Genomic DNA, 23,067 nt, shown 5'->3' with positions numbered 1-23,067 from the left:
TCTCCTTGCTGATCTTTCTCCCTCCCCAGGGGAAGAATCAGAGCAGACCGTAGTGACCCTGCTACAGAAGCAGAAGTGGGGCTTCCTCACAGCCACACAGTTAGCTTGTAACTCATCCTAAAGACTCTCTTCTGAGGCCTGTGTCCTGTCTCGCCAAGCGTAATGGAGTCAGTGACCTGACCTAGTCCTCGTCCGTGACCTTGAGCACCCCCTGGTTTCGTCCCTCCTTCATTCTGCCCACTCCCCTGTCACTGAGCTTGTTCGTCCTGCCATCTTTCCTGATGACATCACGCACAGCCATCTCTGACAGTGCTCAGCAGGGTTGTCTGTTCAGCATCGTCTCTGCATGTTGGGAGACACCGGTTTCATAGGAGAAACACTGTATAAATGCTCCATCCTACAGAGGCACTAACATTTACTTGATGATTTCCTTGTTGAATAGTGCAGTAAATTTGTCACCCGTAAAACGTGGTCTGTACATCAGGTTGTTTCCTTAGGACAGGTTAATAAGAGGTGATATTACTAACATGATATTTTTTTTAAGATCTTGATATATATATTTCTAAATAACCTTCAAAAAAGGTTTCCCATAAAAATTTGAAGAAATGATTGAGGTCTTTATTGAATGAATTTTAACTTAAGTTTGAAAGGTTCTAATTCACTGATGATTGTTCTGGATATGGCTGTTGTGTTAAGATTGTAAAGACATTACTGATTGCTCCCCAAGCTGTGAAGCTTCAAAGTAGTTTGTTTTTTTTTTAATATGGAAAATGATTTAGCATTGATTTTTAAGACAAAATTTTTGAAGTTATTGTTCTGAATTTTGTCTAAATATGGCAACACCTCATTATTTGCTTTGGTGGTATTCTGTTTGATTTATGTGGTAGTAGCTAAATATTGATAAGGTAAAAATATGGTTTGATTTTCACATTAAAGTAGCATGTCATTTTGGCATCTTAAAGGAATAGCCATGGTGAACAGCAGCAATTCTTATGTAACTCCAAAATTCAACGCTTTTTTTTTTTTTTCAGTTTTGCCTCTGCATAGAAAAAAAAAAATTAAAGCCTTTTGGTTTTTTATTTTAAATGCTTAAAGGAAAATAGAAAAAATCCTCTATCAACAGTTTGCTTGTTTGTTTGTTTTCATTAACTCACAGAAATAACCAGAGACTATTTCATGGATTTGTGTGGCAGGAGTTGATGTGGAGAAAACATAGAGTTTAGATTTAGACACATCCCAAATGTACCATCTATTTATTCTTTGATAACAATTTAAGCTTTCTCTTGGTTAGAAATTGGGTTGCAATTATTATTTTTTAATAATCAACCTAATAAGAAGTTGAGGCATAATAATTGACCTAATTAGATTGTGAGAAATTAATTCTTTATGGCTATAATCATGGTTTAAGAGTAGAATTTTTAAAACTCTTGAAATTATTTCAGAGTTACAGAAAAATGGCAAACAACAGTACAGAAAATTCCCATATACCTTTCACTAAGATTCTGTAAATATTAACATTTACCACATTCATGTTGCCATTCTTTGCTTTACTTATATTTTTTTTCTGATGCATTTAGTAAGTTGCAAACATGATTGCCTCTTTACTTATAAATCACCTAGAATGAATTTCATTAAAACGGGAACATTTTCTTATATAATACAGTAAAATTGTAAAAATCAGAAAATCAACACTGATACAAGTACTATTCTAATCTACAGAACTATTCAAATATCTATAATTGCCCCACTAATGCCATTTGAGAAATTTTTTTCTGATGCAGTCCAAGGTATGTTAGTTAACATGTTTTCTTTAGTTTCTTTTAATCTGAAACATTTCCTCAGTCTTTGTTTTTTTATGAATTTGGTATTTTTAAAAGTGCAGGCTGTTTATTTTGTAGAATGACTCTTAGGTTAATTCTGTCTGATGACATAGTTAGATTTGAGTTGTACGATGTTAGCAGGCATACCATAGAAGCAGTGTTCTGTTCTCTGTCTGATGACATAGTTAGATTTGAGTTACACATTGCTAGCAGACACACCATAGAAGCAGTGTTCTGTTTTCAGTGCATTTCAGAAGGCACGTGGTGTTGGATTGTCCCAGGATGATATTAACTCTGATCACTTGGTGAAGGTACTGTCTCTCAGATCTCATCACTGTATGGTTGCCATTTTTACCTTTATAATTAAATAAGCATCCGGTGGGAAGATAACCTGTTTCCTCTCAAACTACTGGTTCTAGTGTCCTTGGTGGTTCTTACTGAGACAGTTATTACCATGGTGTTTACCAAGTGAACAATACTGGAATGTTTAATGTTCGCTGATCATTTCCTCGGTTACCAGATTACAACCAAATTATGCTCTGAGTGTCTAGATTTGTTTAGCTTAGACACGAAAAGAATTATTAGGGGATAGTTGACTCTCATCACTTGAAAGAGGAAAGTGGACATAGTTTGTGTTGCTTCAGCAGGCAGAACTAGAGCACTTAATTCAAACTTCTAATGAGGGTTCTCCTATTCCACATGCACCTGCTTAGAAAGCAGTATGTTTCCTGCATGGAGGAAGTGGTTCTGCTGTTTCTTGAATGCCTCATCTGGTGCCATCTCTGTGCACAGCACCTGTGTGCATTTACTCATTTAATTTGTTTTATAGATAAACAGTAACAACCAAATAAAAATTTCATACTGTTTAACAATAGTTCAGTTAACTGTGACATTAAATTCCTATCTGTCTGACTCCAACATTCTTCCTCTCTGCCCTGTATCTCACTGATAGATGAAGGAGTTAATATTGCAAAGGAGATTGGATTCGGTAATCTTAAGTTTTAATTCTAATTCTAAAATCTGTGATTGTATGAAAATGCCCATTCCTTTTGTACCGTATGATGTCTGCTGATTTCTAGATACTACTAAGCTTTAATATATTCTTCACAGAAATAATTTAGAGCTCTGGGCAGTAGATTTGTAATTTTAATGGAGGCACAGAGGCACATCATAACTATTTTGAGCTAGCATAAGTAACTGGGTGTTACTGACTGTGATACTCAGTTTCTGATAGGAATGCGGAGGTCAACAGAAGCTTGTCTTTAACTAGACAAAATAAACCCAGTTTTGGAAATGTTGAATTCGAGGTAGTAGGAGTTCATTGAGGTAAAGTGCCCCACAGAAAACTAAAAATATAGGTCAAGAACTCAAGAGAGAGTTTGGAAATTAGGTAGAGGCTTAGGAATTATCTGCAGAAAGGATAATTGAAGGGATGGAATTCCAACGGAACAAGATTTAGAAAGATGACTGAGGATATCTTATGTTTTCTGAATCTTGGAGTATTTAGTATTTCCAAGACTGGAGGAAAGGGAGGAATCTGTGTATATATAAAGGTGGAGGGGAGAAGATGAGAACCAGATTAAGACATAATATTGTCTTCAAGTGGCTTACAACCCTTCAGAGTAATAGAAGTGAGCAGTTAGGAGCTCAGATCTTTTTCAAACTGAATAGTAAGGGAGAAACCCTAGTCCTTAGAAAAATAAAAGATAAATTAATGAGAAAAACTTGAGAAAATAAAGTATTCTTAAGCCCAGAGTGATTAAGCAGTACAAGGTAAGAGAAGAAAAAGGCTTTGAACAATGATAGAATTAAAATAGATGGAGTAATTCTTATCATGTTCTCACCAAAATTTAAATTGGAAACCAAACTAAAGGGGGAAGACATGGGAAAGAATTAGTAGAGAAAAAGTATTACCTTTATCCCAGCCATACACAGTTCCCAGAATTAGAACTAGAAACAGGAGAGAATTTTCTTAAAACTTTGTGCAGTGAGTGTGGCAGCCTGTTAGGGATGGGAATGGTATCTTAACTCCTTACACCTAGCATTTAACTTTCTGTTGGGTTCTTCTTAAGGTTTTCTGCTTGTGTGTTTATTGGCTTGTCAGTATGCTAGTATATAATTATGTCTTCACTATAAAGGTTTCCCAAATCATGGTTGTACTTCTTTTCCCCCAGCTTGTTTGATGGCTTCGCAGATGGACTCGGAGTTGCTGAAGCTATTTCTTATGTGGATCCTCAGTTCCTCACTTACATGGCGCTGGAAGAGCGCCTAGCCCAGGCTATGGAGGTATTTTAGTGCTCTGGTACCCATATGTGGTTGGTGGGATGCACAGTGATAAAAATTAAAGATTTTTCTAAACTGCTTTTAAGAAAAGGTGAATAATTTTCTTGCCAATATAATAACAATTACCGAGTGGTGGTTCAGTGTGTGTATATAAATTATACTTGGCATCCTGCCCATTTGCCTAAAATTACAGTATTCTCCAGTATCTACTGCAGAATACAGTATTTGTTTACATTTAGGAAATACACTTCCTCTATTGAATTATACAGGTCTATGAATCTGAAATTTTTTACACAAGTACACACAAGTATATTTGTTAAATGAAATTAAAGATATCTAAAGATATATTTCAAATTATTTCCCTTTTTTGATTCGTATGGCTTCTGAATCTATCTAGCTGCTTAATGCAGTTGGAAAATTTACTCCCCCTCATCCCCACACACGTACACAGGTTCATAAACATGGCACATTTGGTGCCTATTTGTCTTGCCTTCTTTGCTTTGTTTGACCAAAACACGAATAGCTTCTTCAAAATTGTATGTGCCTGTGATCCAAAGCCCAAGCTTTTTCATGTTTGGGCACTGGCATTGCCCCAGTGAATGTCATTGTTAAGAAGTCTTTTAATCAGTCTCCATAGTGATTTCCAGTGGAAGAATAGTAATAACATGAATGAGTCAAAAGTAAAAGAACAAAAAGTTCCTGAGAGAACTTTCAGGAACACTGTAATGGTATCTTGAAATCTCATGAGATTAGATTTGTAAAGTAGGTAACAGAAAGAGACAGACCTGTTTACCTACACATAGCATGCCCACATGCATGTGTACACACAAAAGTTACCTCTCGTGTACTGCTTTGGTGCCACTGAGGCGTGTGTAATCTCCCATGGAGATCATTGCTCTTAGTTACTCTTTGTATTGTTTGTTTTTCTCAAAGTGATCATAGCAGAAATATTATGTATGATGGTGGTCATTTTGAAATGTATAAAAATACCCAATCACTATGTTGGTAGTGTACTAATGAACTAATACACTGTTGTAGGTCAATTATATATTGAAAACAAGCAAACTCAGGAAAAGAGATGAGGTTTGTGGTTACTAGAGGTAAGGGGTTGCAGGGAAGAGGGAATTGGATGAAGGCAGTCAGAAGCATAGACTCCCAGTTACATGATGAATGACTGCTGGAGGTGTGATGTACAACATGGTAAATATAGTTAACACTGCTGTGTATTAACATTATATGTGAAAATTGTTAAGAGGGTAAATCTTATGATTTCTCATTACAAGGAAATAATTTTTTTCTGTTTCTTTTAATTTTTCATCTATTGAGATGATGGGTGTTGACTAGACTTCTTGGGATAATGGTTTCATAATGTAATCTATGTCAAATCATCATGCTATATGCATCAAATTTACATGGTACTGTATATCAATTATATTGCAGTAAAACTTGGAGGGGGGTAAAATACTATATACTAGAAGAAAAGTTAGAACATCATGAGACAGAATTATATATTCTTAGAACTTTTCCCAGGTTATATAACTTGCCTTGCCAAATGCTGACATGAAAACAGTGGCACAGCGTGATAACTTGCATCAGAAATAGAATATATAAAGATTAAAGATTACTGACTTCTTGAGTTAAACAAATTTTAAGTGACCGCATGGAATACATCAGTATTAGAGTCTGGTTTTGCAGTGCTTAGATAGTTTTTTTCCCATTATGCTAGTGGTTTATGATCTCCTACAATGTGGTAATATCTTTAGAAAGAAGTTTTGAAAATTAAAAACTTTATTACTTGTTATTGATGAGAAATGTGACGTTTGGCATCTTGGAAGAAGAGCCAGAGAGGCTTGTCATGAGGGTCATGCTGAGTAAAGGCACTAGCCGCGCGGCAGAGACAGGAGGCAGGAAAGAGCATCCACGTCCAGGAGCTTAGACTCTACTGCCGCCCTCTGCTCTCAGGGGCCCCCGTGGCTGTGCGCATTCAGTCGTTCTTACCGATCTGTGTTTCAGGTTAGCGGCGTCTCCCTTCCTCACAGCATAACCGCGTCTTCAGATTTAGTGCTCAGCTTTATTTTATTTGGATTTGACTGAGACATGTTTCACTCCTAGAGAACCAGTACAGTTCCTTCTTCCTGTCAGCCTCTAGAAATCTTTATTTGTCTAAGTCTAGCGTATACTTATTTAATCATTTTGAAAAATGAACTGAAATAATTTATAATTTAGGATTTTTCCTTTTAGATTTAACACTAACATTTTGTAAATAAGTGAAAAACAAGTGTGAATAATAAGACAAACTGAGCACTTTGTTTTTGTTTTCTTAGCAACACTATCTCTCTTTGGCAGTGGTTGTTTTCATTTCTGTTATTTTTCCAACACTAGACTAACCTTTCTTTTTGCATAGTAGCTATTGGTTAATATATTGGCAATGAACATTTTCCTCATATCTTTCTCAGATTTGAGTGAGAAATAGGGCAAAATACTTAAGATTTTTAACTGTTTGAAACAGTGGTATTAAAACTTTTTACTCAGTCTCCCCAAAATTTAAGTATTCCTTTGTACACCTTGACAGTGACATCTCAAGACTTTTAGCATAAAACCTAAGTAATATTATTTAACCTATTATACCAGTTTGCAGTAAAAATATCTTCAGGAATTTAAATGTAAAAAAAACTGGTGTAGATTGAGTTAAAGTTGTTTGTGGTATCTACTGATCAAGAACAAACTTATATACAAATTTTATATATAATTACTTAAACATAAAGTAAACTTTCATTAGAAATGCATCTCTTAATGACATGGAGGCTTTTTTTATCCTTCCTGATTGAGTGAATTTTACTTATTTATAGAATGAGACATAAGTCAGCATGAACTTTATTTCTACTTTTCATCTTTATGAATGAAGGTTGAGAAACCTTATTCAGATAAATCAGTTGGTAGGGATGGATGGAATTTATCATAGCATTGTCACTGAATTCTTCTGAGGTATTTGCCAAAATCCCCAAAACTTGTTGAGAGCCTCCTTCAGTTTTTTTTTGAAAGTGGAAAATTGGAAGTCATCCACAAAGATTTGTTTTTTGGTCATTATAGTTCAGTTTGACACCACTATTTCAGATTGCCCCTCTGAATGGGAAAGAAGTATGCTTTTATTTATAAAGTGGAAAAAAAGGTGAGTATAAAAAAGGAATGTGGAGTAGGAGAGCCAGCATGATACTGTGATTGGAGGTGCATTGTTAGGCAGATTCCTTTGAAGAAAGATTACATAAGAAAGTTAATTGAAATTTGGTCTCTTAAGACTCTCCATACCCATAAGGCCTGAGGAAAATCTTTACAGTTTTACAGAGCACTTATATACACTGGAGTGTAGGCCTTAGAAAGATAGTAAATGAGATAAACACATAGACTTCTGAGTTAGAGCGATTCTTTTAGGCAGTGTAACCTTGGATAGTTGACTTAACCTCTTTAAGTTGTAGGTCCTCATCTACAAAATGGGAATAACAAAGTTTTGAATGTAGCAAAATACCTGGTGCTGTCACAAGCTCTCAGTAAATGGCTATATTCAAAAATGCCTTCAAATTATCAGTCAGCCAAGTGGTAATCATCCAACAAGTCTGGAATTAGTGGTCATTCAAAGTCCATAATAAATCATTTGGTATGTCTTCATTCTTTAAAAACTAAATTATTTTATTCTTTAGAAACTAGATTCTGTGCTAACAAAGGACTGTGCTGCTTTAAGGCTGTTTAGGCCATCCAGCTGTCTTTCTGACACTTGGACTAATGTTTGAATATATATTGTACTAGGTGTAGACAGATTTTTATGGATTTTCATAGCAGTGGCTATAAAGTGGTCTTTCTTGCCCTTGTTGCTTATAAGTGACCCCAGATCATCTTAAATATATGTAAGTGCCAAGACAATAAATTATTTTTACATATATTGAAATTTACAGATGAGTTCTTGCAGAGTTTACCTTGAGAAGTACATAGGGAATTGAAGGACATTCATGATTGCAGCTGTAGTTATTCATGAGAAAGAAGAGACAAGTAACAGCCTTTCCATTTCCCTATCTCTTTATGGGAAAGTTTTAATATAAAGAGAACTCATCTGTGCTACACATAAACAAAAAGAAGGGATACTATTTATAGGAAGGTCCATTTGGGGAGGTTATTCCAGGCTAACTATGCTTTAATACATGTTTGTGTCAACGGGTTAATTATTCCTCTGATGACTGCATATTTGTAGTACTAATAAATACCTGAGATTTCAATATATGTAAAAATCACTATAAAAAGGGATTATAATGAAAGGGGAGTGTTTAGTAACAAAGATCGTTCTAAAGAATATAGAAAAAGCACACACCAGGAGCAGCCAGCACCCGGGACCACCCACGGAAGAGCTCGCACTTTGCTCGGTGTCTGGCGTCCACACCTTGGTGGGGACGGCACAGCCGTGGCTCAGTGAATAGCAGAGAAGTCACCGTGGTCCTTGGCTGGCAGAACTCGGGGAAGATCAGCCCTGGAGGGTGATGTCTGCCTAGAACGCTCTGTCCGTGGTGGGGGCTGAGGAAGCCTACTGGCCGCATGCCCTGCAAGAGCTGGGTGCCAGAGAAGCTGTGTTCGCTGCAGGAATCTGCTGCTGGAGAAGGCTGTTGGTGCCCCAGAAGCTGGTCGGGCTTCTCACGAGGATCCGGAGCCAAGGCCTTTCCCTGTTCCGCCGGCTCGTCGGCATCCTCATGATAGCTGTCAGGAGGGAAAGTATGTAAACAGCCCAGACCCATCCTCACAGAGCTCGTAGAAGTAATGAATCTAGACCCGAGAAATGATAGTTGGTCATAGGAGCAGTCCATGTATCTTTGACTGCTTGGACTGTGTATACCCCTTTCAACAAACATTTGAACTCCCATCCAATACACAACAGTTATGTTTCTGTCTAACAGGATGCAACAGAAGTTTTCACTCTTTCCCCCGATGAGCGGATGAAGAGCCCCAAGAGTCATTGCATTCATTGCTGGCTATGTTAATGATTCCACAAGTTAAGTCAGTCATACTGAATGTTATTTAATATAAAGATTAAATTGTAAAGTTGATTGTTGTATAAAATAAAAATGGGAAGGATGGAAAAAATGGTTAGTAGATGCAGATAAACATACACATATAACAAGCAGATAGAAAATCTGCAAAGTCACTAGTCCTTCTTTCTGTGTTTGGTCACAGGCTGTAATTGATACAGTGTCCTTTTTCCTTATTTTCCCTTTCTTCAGCAAGGATCTACCTGGTTAGGACTCTTTACTTTGGGGTGGGACCCAAGCCTGCATTTCTCAGGAGTCTCGTGTCCTCAGTCATCTTGCCTTTTCTGGCTGCTGCAGTCTTCTGGTAACTTTATTGTTGGGGGTGAAGTACTGAGAGATGAACGCTCTGTACGCAGTTATCCCCGGATTTTCAAGTAGAGGAAAGTGGTTTGTGGATGGTCAGCTGCTCCTGCTGGTAAAGGACACTCAGAGTGACGTGAGGATTCAAAACCGTTACATCTGATTTCAGCCACATATCCTTGTTCTGAGTTTTAGAATCCTGTTTTTTAACCAGTCAGTGGTACAATTTTTGAGAAACTTGACAAGACTTAGAATTAATTTGAAATATATGTTTGATTTTCAGAAATAAGAGATCTTTTTCCAGGGCCATCATGGGCACACTCTGGTTCTCATACTGTGCTTCCCTTTGAAAGTTAGTGGGCCCAGGTTTGTCCTTTTCTCCTTGTGAGCCTGCAGGGACATTCAGAAGGGTCCATCACACGTCACAGTTTATGTAGTCATTGTTACTGCCATAAGGTCAGGTGGGGCAGACAGCTGGGTTCCCAAGACGTGCCTCGGTTGGCACTTCGTTGCATCGCACCACAGATAGTTTAATTTTGGTGTCACTGCAGCCTGTGCCTTGAGAGCATCCCGCTCCAGTTGGTGAGGAGCTCAGCACTGAGCTCAAGCTGAAAGATGCCGCCACACCAGCCCCATTCTTGCTTCATGGAGTCGTGCCTGACACCAGTTCTGTCAGTCTGGGCTCAGTCACAGGAGAGAAAACAGTAATTTGAACAGGACAAGGCTGCATGTGTGTGTACTTGATTGTTTCTGACTCTGTGTGACCCCGTGGACTGTAGCCCGCCAGGCTCCTCTGTCCATGGGGTTCTCCAGGTAAGAACACTGGAGTGGGTTGCCATTTCCTTATCCACGGGATCTTCCTGACCCAGGGATCGAACGCACTTCTCCTGTGTCTCTTGTGTTGACAGGCACATTCTTTACCACTGTGCCACCTGGGAAGCCCGAGTAAAGTGAATTCTGAAGAATATAGGAATAGTAGGTTGAAGGGATAGCCTTAGGGCTGAGATGAAGCACTCTGCCTCTCTGCCCCCAGGGTTAAGATCCAGACGGTGTTGAAGAGGACGCAACCGTGGTTCTCAGACAAGTGTTTGTACTGCTGGGCTGGCAGAGCTTGCTGGAAATCTGCCCTCTGGTTTTTGGCAAAAATCTGGCTTTGGAGTGCTCGAGAAGCTGTTCCCAGGGAAATGACTAACTGGAAGCACTCCTACTATAAAACCACCCACGACGAGTGCCAGGGGAGGCTGCTGGCCACCTTACCCTGCAGCTGTGAGGCACTGGGGAGAGTGCGTGTGCTTCTGGAGCCAGGTGCTAGGGAAGCCTGTCACTGCAGGAGCCGGGGCAGAAGCCCTGTGGTGCAGATGCCAAGGTAAGGATAGAGACTGGAAGTCTTCCTCTCTGCCCGGGGCAAGCCCACTGGAACTAAGCAGCAGTCCTTTCCTCCTGTCTCTACAGCACCCTCTATTGACTGAGCCTGTGACAAAGGAAGAATATTTAAAAGGCCCAGATCTGTTTTCACAGAATGGAAATGAAAGGTGAATTTGGAGCTGAGAGGCAATAATTCTATTACTGGCACACTGGTTTTCTTTTTGCAGTATCTGCCTGCAAATCCAGAGTCAAACTTGGGGTTCAGTGTCATTAACTGTGTTTATTAACTTTCACAAAAAAGCTTTCTTTGCTTTTTCTTTTTCCAGTCCTGACTTTGCTTTGGCCTTGGCCCTATACTCTGTTGTAACTCTTCTCAAATTCTTTTTGGAAAGATGGTTGCTGAAATACCTAGGCTGGATTATGAGGAGTATACAAAAGACTATGTTTGCCATCCAAGACAACACAGTGTTAACAATCAGGCAGAATCGTATTCCTGCCTAGAAAGCCTAGTTTATTTTGTATTGTGGTAGCAGGCATATAATGTAAAATTTACCATTCTAACCATTTTTAAGTATACAGTTCAGGGGCATTAAGTACATAAACAATAACCACATCCCTCCGATTCTCATTCTGTGGCAGCCTTCGTTCTGCTGTCTGTCCTGTGAATTTTACTACTTTAAGTACCTCATGTCAGGGATACAGTGTTTATCCTTCTGTGATTGACCTATTTCACCTAGCATAATGCCTTCAGTGTTCATTCTTGTTTTAGCATGTATCAGAATTCCTTTATTTTTCAACGCTAAATTGTACTCCACTGTGTGTATGTACCACATTGTTCCAGCTTTATTGGGATATAATTGACATGTAACATTGTGTAGGTCTAAGGTGGGCTGTAGGGCTTCCCAGGTGGTGCTAGTGGTAAAGCCCCTGGGTCGGGATGGTCCCTGGAGGATGGCACGGCAACCCACTCCAGTGTCCTTGCCTGGAGAATCCCATGGACAGAGGAGCCTGGTGGGCTACAGTCCGTGGGGCCGCACAGAGTCCGACGTGACTGAGGCGAGTTGGCACACAGGCACACAAGGCGTGCAGCGTGTGGACTTGATGCACTTACGTACTGTGCAGTGATTATCACAGGAGGGTGGTTAACCTCTGCCACCTCACATAACTGCCGTTTCTGTCCTGTGGTGAGAGCATTTAAAGTTTACTCCCTTACCTTATTTCAGGAATGTAGTACAGTGCTGTCATCTGTGATCAGTTTGCCACCTTGAATCCCCAGGACTGACTGACCTTCTAACTGGAAGTCTGCTGTTTCAGGTCTTAGGTGGAAGTCTTTAGTCCGTGTCAGGTTAACTTTGTGAGTGGTGTAAGGTGCTTGTTGAGTCACCGAGTCATGTCTGACTTTTTACAACCCCGTGGACTGCAGCACACCAGGCTTCTCTGTCTTTTACCATCTCCCAAGGCTTGTTCAAACCCATGTCCGTTGAGCCGATGCCATCCAACCATCTCATCTTCCATTGTCCCCTTCTCCTCCCAGCTTCAGTCTTTCCCAGCATCAGGGTCTTTTCCATTGAGTCGGCGCTTCACATCAGGTGGCCAGAGTACTGGAGCTTCAGCTTCAGCGTCAGTCCTTCCAATGAATATTCAGGGTTGATTTCCTTTAGGATGGACTGGTATGAGTTCCTTGCAGTCCACAGTGCTCTCAAGAGTCTTCTCCAGCACCACAGTTCAAAGGCATCAGTTCTTCTAGGGATTCAGTTTTATGCATGTGATTATCCATCTGCATGTGATTTTTCAGTCTTCCCAGTTCCATTTATTGAAGAGATTGTTCTTTCCCCATTGAGTATTCCTGGCTCCTTTATCAGGTCTTATATTTTCCAGGGTTTATTTTTGGGTTCTTGATTCTGTTCCATTGGTATGTGTGCTGTATTTATACCAGTTCCATACTGTTTTAATCACTATACTTCAATAGTATAGTTTGAAATCAAGAAATGTGATGCCTTCAGCTTTGTTCTTTGCTTTGGCTATTCATGATCAGGGTCTTTTGTGGTTCTATACAAATTTTAATGTGTAAAGTTAGGTTGCCTGAGTAATTCCTTTTTTGTTTTTTTAATGTAGACTTTTTTTGTTATAAACATCCCTTAGATCTGGTTTTGCTTCATCCTGTAAGTTTTGGCATATTGAACATGTGAACAACCCGTTGGTTATTCAGAAGTGTTTTGTTTAATTTCCACATAGTTGTGAATTTCCCAGTTTCTTCCTGTTTTTGATTTTTAATTTCTTGCCATTTTGGTCAGAAATAATAGTTGGTGTGACTTCAGTCTTATCAGATTTGTCAAGACTCGCTTTGAGGTAGGATCTAACCTGAGGAATGCTCCATGTGCATCCAAGAAGAATGTATGTTCTGCTGCTGTTTGTGGAATGTTCTGTATCTGTCTGTTAGGTCTGTTTTACCTAAAGTAGAGTCCAAGTCCAGTGTTTCATTTTTGGTTTTTGTCTGAGTAATGTATCTGAAAGTGAGTTCCTGAACTCCCCTGATACTACCTTACTGTTGTCTAATCTCACTTCAGATCTATTTTTACTTGCTTACTATGCTTAGGTTCTCTATTATTCGGTACATATTTTTTATGATTGTTACATCCTCTTGATGAGTAGATTCTTTATATGGTAATCATCTTTGCCTCTTACTACAGTGTTTGGCTTAAAGTCTCTTTTATCTAATGCAAGTAGAGCTGCCCCTGCTCTCTGGTCTCTCTGGAACAGAATATCTTTTTCCGTCCCGTTACTTTGAGGCTGTGTGTTTCCTGACAGCTGAAGTGAGTCTCTTGTAAGTAGCTTGTGGTGAGTTGGGTCTTCTTTTTCTCCTTTTGCCACTGTATGCCTTTTGATTGGAGAATGGTAAAGTGAAAGTGAAGTCACTCAGTCGTGTCCGACTCTTTGCGACCCCGTGGACTGTAGCCTACCAGGCTCCTCTGTCCATGGGATTCTGCAGGCAAGAATACTGGAGTGGGTTGCCATTTCCTTCTCCAGGGTGGAGAATGGTAAGAAGCTACTAATTCTTCCTTACTCATTATTGTCTGGCTGTTTTGTAGTTCCCTTGTTCCTTTCTCCCTCTCCTGTTGTCTTCTTTGTGACTTGCTTTTCATTATCAAAATTTTGTGTAGATAATGTAGATGTATTATCTACACAAAAATCTAATGTAGATTTTTGCTTTATGATTTATGTGAGGGTTAAATAAGACATCTTAATAACCTTATTTTTTGCTGGTAACAGCTTCAGTTGCATGCAAAAAACTCTGCCCTTTTATTCCCCACTTAGGTTTTTGATGTCCCAGTTTCTCTTTGTATATTGAATGTTCATTAGCAAGTTATTGTAGTATACTTATTTTTAATACTCTTATGCTTTAACCTTCATTTCAGTTCAGTCGCTCAGTCATGTCCACCTCTTTGCGACCCCATGAGCCACAGCATGCCAGGCCTCCCTGTCCATCACCAACTCTGGGAGTCCACCCAAACCCATGTCCATGGAGTCGGTGATACCATCCAACCATCTCATCCTCTGTCATCCCCTTCTCCTCTTGCCCTCAATCTTTCCCAGCATCAGCGTCTTTTCAAATGAGTCAGCTCTTCCCATCAGGTGGCCAAAGTACTGGAGTTTCAGCTTCAGCATCACTCCCTCCAATGAACACCCAGGACTGATCTCCTTTAGGATGGACTGGTTGGATCTCCTTGCAGTCCAAGAGACTCTCCAGAGTCTTCTCCAACACCACAGCTCAAAAGCACCAATTCTTAGGCGCTCAGCTTTCTTTATAGTCCAACTCTCACATCCATACATGACCACATCCTTTAACCTTAATACTCAGTAAAATGGTTAATATACTACCATATTACGGTATCAAAGTATTCTGAATTTGATGATATACTTACCTTTACTAACCAGTTTGTTCTTTCATTCATCAGTAGATATTTGGTTTGTTTCTGCCTTTTAGATCTTGTGAGTGTAGGTCCCGTCTACAGTTCTAACTTAATTGTAGTCAAAAGGGCTAATCAAGCCACAAAAGGATGAGGCTGACTCCTACTAGATGGTCATATGATCTGCTGGTCTTCCTGTCTTTCTTAGAATAGTGAGTTTTTCCAGACATTTGAGTCCCTAGATAAAGTTCACAACCCAGATAACTGGGAGTTACGGGCATGTCTCAGTGAGGTTACAGATTTAGTCCAAGAGCACTACAGTGAAGTGAGCCACATGAATTTGGGGTCTCTCAGTGCATATAAAAGTTAGGTTTATATTATACTGTATTCAGTATGCAGTAGCAGTATGTCTAAAGAAATGTTTATACTTGAATTTAAGAACACTACATTGCTGAAAAATACTAACCATTATCTTAGCCTTCAGTGAGTCACAGTAGTAACAGCAAAGTTCACTGATCTCAGATCATCGTAACAAATATAATAATAATCAAAAAGTTTGAAATGTGAGAATTACTAAAATGTGACACAGGGACATGAAATGAGAAATGCTGTTGGAAAAAGTGGCACTATAGATATGTTTGAGGCAGGGCTGCCGGAAATCTTCGGTTCGTAAAAACAGCAGTATCTGCCAAGTGCAGTAAAACAGGTTGTGCCAGTGCTGGTGAACTGGTAACGTGGGCGCACGGACTCTGTGCCAGGAGTAGATGTTGCCATTCAGGAGCGCGTCATTCGCCTCCCTACCTTGAACATCTTGTAACCTTGGCCACGTTTTACTTTCACCAGTTGAATCTGTCCAAAATGTTGCTTTCTTTCATGTGATTGATCTCACACAGAAACTCACAAGTTAGAAGAGGTAACCACTGTTTTGAAAATATAAGTATGATGGTCAAATAAATTGTTATTGAGACAAAATAGGTTTTTGTTGTACTTGTGAGAAATAGGTTTGTTTATTTGTTTTTTCCCCTATGTTTATGATATTTTTGGTTCAGTGCAGGAACCGCAGCAAAAGAAACCAACAGGATGAGGGGTAATGCTGGATGTGATTTTAGATGACACCTTTAAACATGGTTTTCATTGCTGCTTAAAAAGTATATCTAACAAAGTGATATGACTTTCCATTTTCAGACTGCCCTGGCACACTTAGAGTCTCTTGCAGTGGATGTTGAAGTGGCCAATCCACCAGCCAGTAAGGAGAGCATTGATGGTCTTCCAGAGACGCTTGTTCTTGAAGATCACACTGGTAAGAGCAAAGTTTATGTCTAATAAATGTGCCAAATGACATGTTGCATATTCAAGTATGTTACCAGTGCACATAGAAGATAAAAATACTGTCAGAAACTTTCATTAGATTTCCTATGAAACTTAGTTCTGACAAACTTACCTAATGGAATTTTTAAATTTATCAAGTGATAGGTTGGGACAAATGTTCTCTAGTCAACTTTTCTACAAAAGCAATGTTTATTAAATTCCAAATTGTCATGCATTAAGCAGAAATACATTTGCCAATTAATTGATCAAATTCTGGTTCTTTCATCTTCTGTAGTTATCATTTATGAGTTAATGTGTTGGATTTCAGTTTTATTAAAATTGAACTTTGTGGGATTGATAAATCACATTATTTGTTTTCAGCTATTGGTCAGGAGCAGTGCTGTCCAATCTGTTGCAGTGAGTATATTAAGGATGACATAGCAACAGAGTTACCCTGTCACCATTTCTTTCACAAACCTTGTGTCTCAATTTGGCTACAAAAGGTGAGTTGCAGATTTACTTTTTTAGAATTAATATTTTAATGGTTTCTTCTATAAGTTAATGACAATAGTAGTGTTTTTTAAGCCTGTTATACTTAGCTGCATACTCAAAATATTTTTTAACTTAGTGTTTAAAATTGGCTACCTGTTAATGATTACAGATTAATGGTAATGTCAAGCTATTTCACCTTACTAAGTGTGAAAGTGTGAGTCACTCAGGGGTATTCATCTCTCTCTGACCTCATGGACTGTAGCTGCCAGGCGCCTCTGTCCATAGGATTGCCCAGGCAAGAATACCGGAGCGGGTTGCCATTTTCTTCTCCAGGGGATCTTCCTACCCACGGATTGAACCTGGTTCTCCTGCACTGCAGGCAGATTCTTCACTACCTGAGCCATCAGGGAATCCCTTTAACGTACTAAAATTTTCTAGAAAACAATATAAGAAAATGACGTTAGGATAAAACTAGTTAGATCTTGATTATATCTCTGAAATTTGATGTTTTCAAAAATATCTTAAGCCAGGAAGTCTTTGGGACTACTCAGAGTACTGTAACATTGTACAGATATCCTGCTAATACGAGACGGTATCTGCAACAATGAGGATAAACAACAAGGTCGTACTGTATAGCACAGGCCATATAGTCAATATCCTGTGATAAACCATAATGGAAAAGAATAGGAGAAAGAATACATATATAGCTGAATCATTTCACCATACAGTAGAAATTAACAAACATTCTAAATCAACTGTACTTCAATAAAATATTTAAAATGTAAAGTAAAAATGTGTATGATATTTAATAACCTACCAAGTACCTCTGATGCAAATTTTTATATACTGTTTTTTTAATGTTTACCCAATAATTTTTAAGTATATTTGAATTACTTTAAAAAGTATTCTTTAAATCTCAGTGAACTCTATTCTTGCATAAAGGATATTTACATGCAGTTCAGTAGAAGCTCCCAGATCGCTTTCCCAGCTTGATTACTTACAGATACGGCTCTCTGTCTCCTCCATAACCGCTTCCTTTCATCTCCCCTCTCTCACTTCCACCCTCTCCTTCCTCCCTTTTCTTTCCCTTCTTTTGCTTTGGTTTTGCTCCCCTTCTACTGCCACTTCATCTCTGTCAAAATTCTGGTTAATATCTCTCAAATCCAGTGTAGAAGTGTTCATTATTCCTTTATAATATCTAAAGTTTCTGTCTAGGCTTTCAAGGCCTTCTGGGATCTAGTCTGTCCTTCAGATTTACTCCTCTGTACCTTTACTCATGTCTGCCTAGCCTGGTGTGATCATCCCCTTACTGTAAAAATAGATGTTCTAGGAAGTCCAGCTTAAATCCCACCTTTTCTACTCTTAGCATCCCCTCTCTTTAAACTTCCGCAATAGTATCAGAACCTCGCGAGGGGCTCGTGTTGCCGTGCCTGCTGTGTGTCACGCCTGAATGATTCACGTGCGTTTTCCCACTTGGTCCTGATAACCACTCTGGAACATACTGGTGTCCTTACTCATTTCCTAGTGGTTGTCACTCATGCAAGGTTCCACGCCTGGAATGTGCTTGGTTGAGACTGGACTCCTCTATTTGACTCTCAGATGTTGCTCTTTTGGTTCAATCTCTATGGCAGGTGCACTGTACCTGTTTGCTGAATTAAATTCTTGAATTGTCAATATTACTTACGTTGTACAGTCTTGAATTGTCAATGATTTTGCCTTAACCCAAAGTCGTACTTTCTTTAGTCTCTCTCCTGTCAGGAAGCAGCATAGTGTGAAGCCTTTCCTCTGGGGCGAAGGTTCCCAAGATACATATCTTTGTCACCTTCAGCAGCATGATTTCTTCAACCTGTTTTCTATCAGGGAGATCTCTGGGAAAAAGAAGATTTGTGAGGGGATTATCTATCACCAGATGGCAATCTCTGTAATCTGCCATTGGTCCTAAAATCATGTACTCCAGTCTTAACTGCCTTCCCTGTCCCACCTTCCCTCATTGATTTGTTTTATTTTTCAGAAGGCACCTAACTCTTCTTAACTTTCTGAAAAGGAAGTGTATGGCTTATAAAGAAGGGCTGCAGTCCATCTGCTTTGATGTATCTGTACCACACCAGAGTGAGGCTTTACTATGTATGTGGAAGATCCTAGGGGGATGATTTGACCTAATAAATATGTGAATTAACTAGGTCTCTGCTTTCTCTTAATACATACATTATAGATTCATAATAATTCACTTCAGGGGAGGACATGCCCTGCGACTCCCAGCTCACCCTTGTAGTACTAGTCTGAAGTGGAGAGTATAGTAGGTGCTCAGTTAATACTCACTGAAGAAAAGATGAGTGACCTATAACATACAAAACTGATGCGGAGACATTGTTCCCCTCGAAGAAATTAAGAGTCTAATTGGGACGAGGGGAAATCCCCTCAGAATTCTACTTCTCTGTATTTTGTAGGCTGATGTTCATTTTTTTTTACATTATTTGACTTGTTTAGGATAATGCTACTGTTCTGATACTTGGTAGCAATTCAGACCTTTCCGTCTGTTGGCTACAAACTTGCTTTTTTCCTCCTTCGGTTTTTCTCCCTCCAGTCCGGGACCTGCCCTGTGTGCCGCCGGCACTTCCCGCCTGCTGTGATGGAAACGCCTGCAGCCGCTTCCTCTGAGCCTGATCGTGACGCCCCCCCTGCAAATGACAGTGCTGCAGAAGCCCCCTAAACCTTCCCACTTGAATGAGATCGGTCTATCAAAGTAAATCTGCAGATTCCTTCTAAATCTGATGTGCAAATAATTATATATAAATATATTAAAAATGCTATATATAGTCTATGCCATAGTTTAGAAAGAGAATATTAACCTTTCTAAACTTAAGTTAGATTTGCAGAAAGTACTAAATGTTTTCAAGCTGAATGTTGAAGTAGTGCATCCATTTTCTTTAGTTTAACATGTTATTAATTGTAAAGTCAAGCTTATCAGTTAATTCTCTCCAGAAGAAGTAATCATCTATGTGGCACACATTATTGGTTTTGTCTGGAGTACTGCCACTAAGTGATTATAATTAAGCTTTCCTATTTGCATCAAATGTGAAGATTGTGATCACAACAGTAGTAAAATTTGGTTTCGTTGGAAATAAAAAGGAATTCTAAAGCATGCTTTTTCTTTGGTCCCTTTGGTGTTGCTTCATCAAAACCTCTTGGTTCGTAATACTGAGTGGTTTTGTAAGAAGGTATCTACTCTTTCAAATTAAGACTTTTTAGAATGCCAAACAAAACTTCTGGCTAGAGCATCACAAAATGTTTATATCTTAATTGTAGTCTTGAAATGGTTAGGTAGAAAATTAATTATTATATTTGAACTGGTGGATGTGCATAAAGTCAAGTCAGTAAAGAATATGAACAATCACCTGGACTCGGTGCTTGGTGCAGTGAGATGAATTAGATGGCCTTATGAGATCCTTTCTATTTGTCTAAAGTTATACTTGAAGGTCCAGAACACTCATGGCACATTTGTATAACAAATATTGGATACAGTTAAAGGTAATTTTGACTCCGTAATATTTTGGAAAGTCTGAAAAAAAAAAGCATGAAGTGTTTTAAAACACTCATTCTGTTATATCCCAAAGGAAAATCTGAATCCTTAAAAAAACTAGAAAGTTAATTGTACTATCTTATATAAAGCATCAAACTGATGAAGTACAGGACAGATTTGACCATACCTTTTTACAGCATGTCTAAACCTTCCTTTGTTGTAATTTATTATTCTAAAGTATTGCTGGACAGAGATTATTCATATTACATTATCAGCCTTTGTTTCTTTGCACTAATATATTTTGGTAAAACTATTCACCCAGAATGGAAATAGTGTCAAATGAAGCTGTGAATGAAAAAGGAATAGATTGTATGATTCCCTAGTAACTGTGTGAACAGAATTGAACAAGTAACACAGCTCTGGTGTTAATTTCCTGTCTATAAAAGAGAAAAGATGCTGACCTCAAATTTATCCTCTGAAAGAGACCTGTTCACAAGCTTTTACACAAGAGAGGAAATCGGCTTTCCTTACAGTTTTTTGTTTTTTTTTTAAAGGGAAACGTGACCACAGAGTCATCTCTGTAATTATGTGACCAAACTAAGACTGCACAGCTCTCTGTTTAGGTGGTCCCACCCAGTAGGCAAGTATATATCAACATGGACATGATATTTAACTTACAGGTTTTTTAAATACCAAGACCGGAGAATGATGATGGGTCTTAGAATGCCACATTTGAGCAAGTAAAATAGTAAAGCACATAATGAGTATACATCCATCCAAGTATTACATTGATAATTTAGTTTGGACACAAAAAGGAATGGTTTATATGGTTTCCCAAATGCAAAGTTTACGTTTTATTTGTGTAATTTCTCTGAGTATTTATATTCCATCTCTTTTCTCCATTCTTAAAAATAAATGAATTTTCACTGTTGGCACATTTGAGGCTTAAATATAAGGAACATAAAACTTGCATTCTAATTTTTGCATATATTGTAAATGTGTCTGGTATTTACAGCAAAATACTGTGTATCCTTTTATGGGTAAAACAAAACTGAACATTGCATGCATGTAATGTGGTGACTTTGTAATTTAGAGGTTCTTTGGGGCATCTGTGACTTGGAAATGCTTACATTCAGGCCTTAATGTTGCATTAGGTAGCATGTTTTCCTTCTGATGTATATAGTCACTGTTGTATAAACTAATCTTTGCTTGTTTTCTACTCTGTGATCTTTCCATACCGTATTTCATTGATAATCAGTTAGTGTCAAGGGGTCAAATCAGATTAAAGTTAATTCTCATGTGTATATTGTGGAAATTTGTGGTTAGTGTGATTTTTGTTGTTGTTGTTGTTTGTTTCCTTTAAGTAATAATGATCAGTTGTGACACTTACTGGTTAAACTGACATTGTTACAGGTTTCTCTATAATAAGCCACACATTATATTTAGGCAGTATAACGGGACCTTGGTTTTCTTCTAGATAGCAGCTGTCAGAAAGAAAGTATTTCTTCTTTGCCTATTAAGATTTAGCTATTATCTGCCAGTTGTTAAGAGGTTTTGGTTCCAAATTAAACCAGCAGTGTTGAGAGCTGAACTTAAGATAGCTGTTGTACTTTTTGCTTTCCATCTGTTTCCGCCCTTCATTCTTGGCTCCCTACTATCTATAAACAGCTGCTGTTGAAGGAGAAAAGTTCAATAAGAGCTGGCTTAAAAATTCTGTAAAAAAGAAAATTGAGATTTTAGAATTGTCATTGTAACAAGCTGATATAATCTGAGGCTGACAAGTTAAGGCAACTAAAGTTTGAAAAAGTAAAGAATATATGATGGTAAATTAGAAGTATTAGTATTAATTAAAATATTGTTTCTCATTTCTCTATTATATGTTAAGTGACTTGACCTAATTTTATTTTTTTTAAATGTTCTTTCTTGTAATATGAATGCTGATATTTAAAGGTAAATCTGTGTGGTTTTCTTTTGTGTTTCTTGTTTATCTCTAAGCTAACTAACTCTTTAAGATTATTTGTGATCTGGATTTATATATAAGCTGTTAAATATATGTGAACTGTTAAAATGGAATGCAAGCCTTTCAAAAGCCCAGGTCTAAATGTAATGATTGGTTTATTGTTCTACAACCCCAGACCATCAATTTTCATGTAAATCATAAACAATAAACAGGATATACCCAGTGGTCACTTCTAATATTTAATTGTGTAGTCATATCACTTCTATAACGTAACCTCCTCGAGCATTTAGTGTTAATAGCAAAGAACACAGGTCTTAACAGGAAGTCTGGAATAGGCTCCTGAGCACATGATTTTATAGTCCTTCCACTGGGATCTAAGAAGGAAGAGACTAAAAGAGAACTCAGCTATACAGAAGTGGTTGTTGGCCTTCCAGAGGTTGAGCCATTCAGCACCCCTACAAGGGTTGGGTTTCATTATTACAGAAGTGTCACCCACACGTTCCTGTAAATAGCACACATGTGAAGCTAGGCAGAAAGGTCTTGTTCCTTCTACATGGCCACCTCTTCATGTCTCCCCTCAGGCTTCATAGTTTTCTCAGATCGTGCATGATACCTATTCTAGACCGGCTGGCATTGACTATTTCAGTCTCTCATGTACAATGCATTGCTTAGAACTAAACACAGTTCTGTGGTCTGACTAAAGCAGGATCCAGAAGCATTATTGGCATCATCGAGGTGATTCTCATAGGACTGTTACAACTAGTATATGTTGACAGTGTTATTATCATTACCGTCATTTTTAGGCACATGTATCACATTATTGTCTTTTGCTAAACCTCAAGGTATTGCTGGTAAGCCAGGCTGGTTCCTAATAATTACTTACACAATTTCCTGTTAACCTAATTGAAGGACTACATTCATCCTTACTAAAATTAACTTGTCACGGTCTGTGGCAACTCTTGATTCTTCTCCCAGCCTGTGTCAGTCCCAATTTTGATGAAGCACGTCTTTGGTGTTTAGAGGCTTTCTCCAGGTTACTGATAAA

At 38.5% G+C, this 23,067-nt stretch overlaps 1 protein-coding gene across 1 annotated transcript in view; it reads left to right on the top strand.

The window, feature by feature from the left end:
• PJA2 (praja ring finger ubiquitin ligase 2) overlaps nucleotides 1–22,247 on the top strand; it is a 70,495-nt gene extending 48,248 nt beyond the window's left edge. Inside the window, exons 7-10 of the mRNA XM_043913762.1 lie at nucleotides 3,995–4,106; nucleotides 15,928–16,042; nucleotides 16,432–16,553; nucleotides 19,127–22,247. Of these exons, the coding sequence (XP_043769697.1) occupies nucleotides 3,995–4,106; nucleotides 15,928–16,042; nucleotides 16,432–16,553; nucleotides 19,127–19,252 (475 nt within the window). The 3' untranslated portion in view covers nucleotides 19,253–22,247. The remainder of the gene's footprint in view (nucleotides 1–3,994; nucleotides 4,107–15,927; nucleotides 16,043–16,431; nucleotides 16,554–19,126) is intronic.
• The last annotated feature ends 820 nt before the right edge of the window (nucleotides 22,248–23,067 follow it).

Source organism: Cervus elaphus, chromosome 9 (assembly GCF_910594005.1).
Source record: "Cervus elaphus chromosome 9, mCerEla1.1, whole genome shotgun sequence".
Classification (NCBI taxonomy): domain Eukaryota; kingdom Metazoa; phylum Chordata; class Mammalia; order Artiodactyla; family Cervidae; genus Cervus; species Cervus elaphus.
Note: the sequence above shows the minus strand (reverse complement) of the source record. Positions and strands in the feature narration are given on the sequence as shown.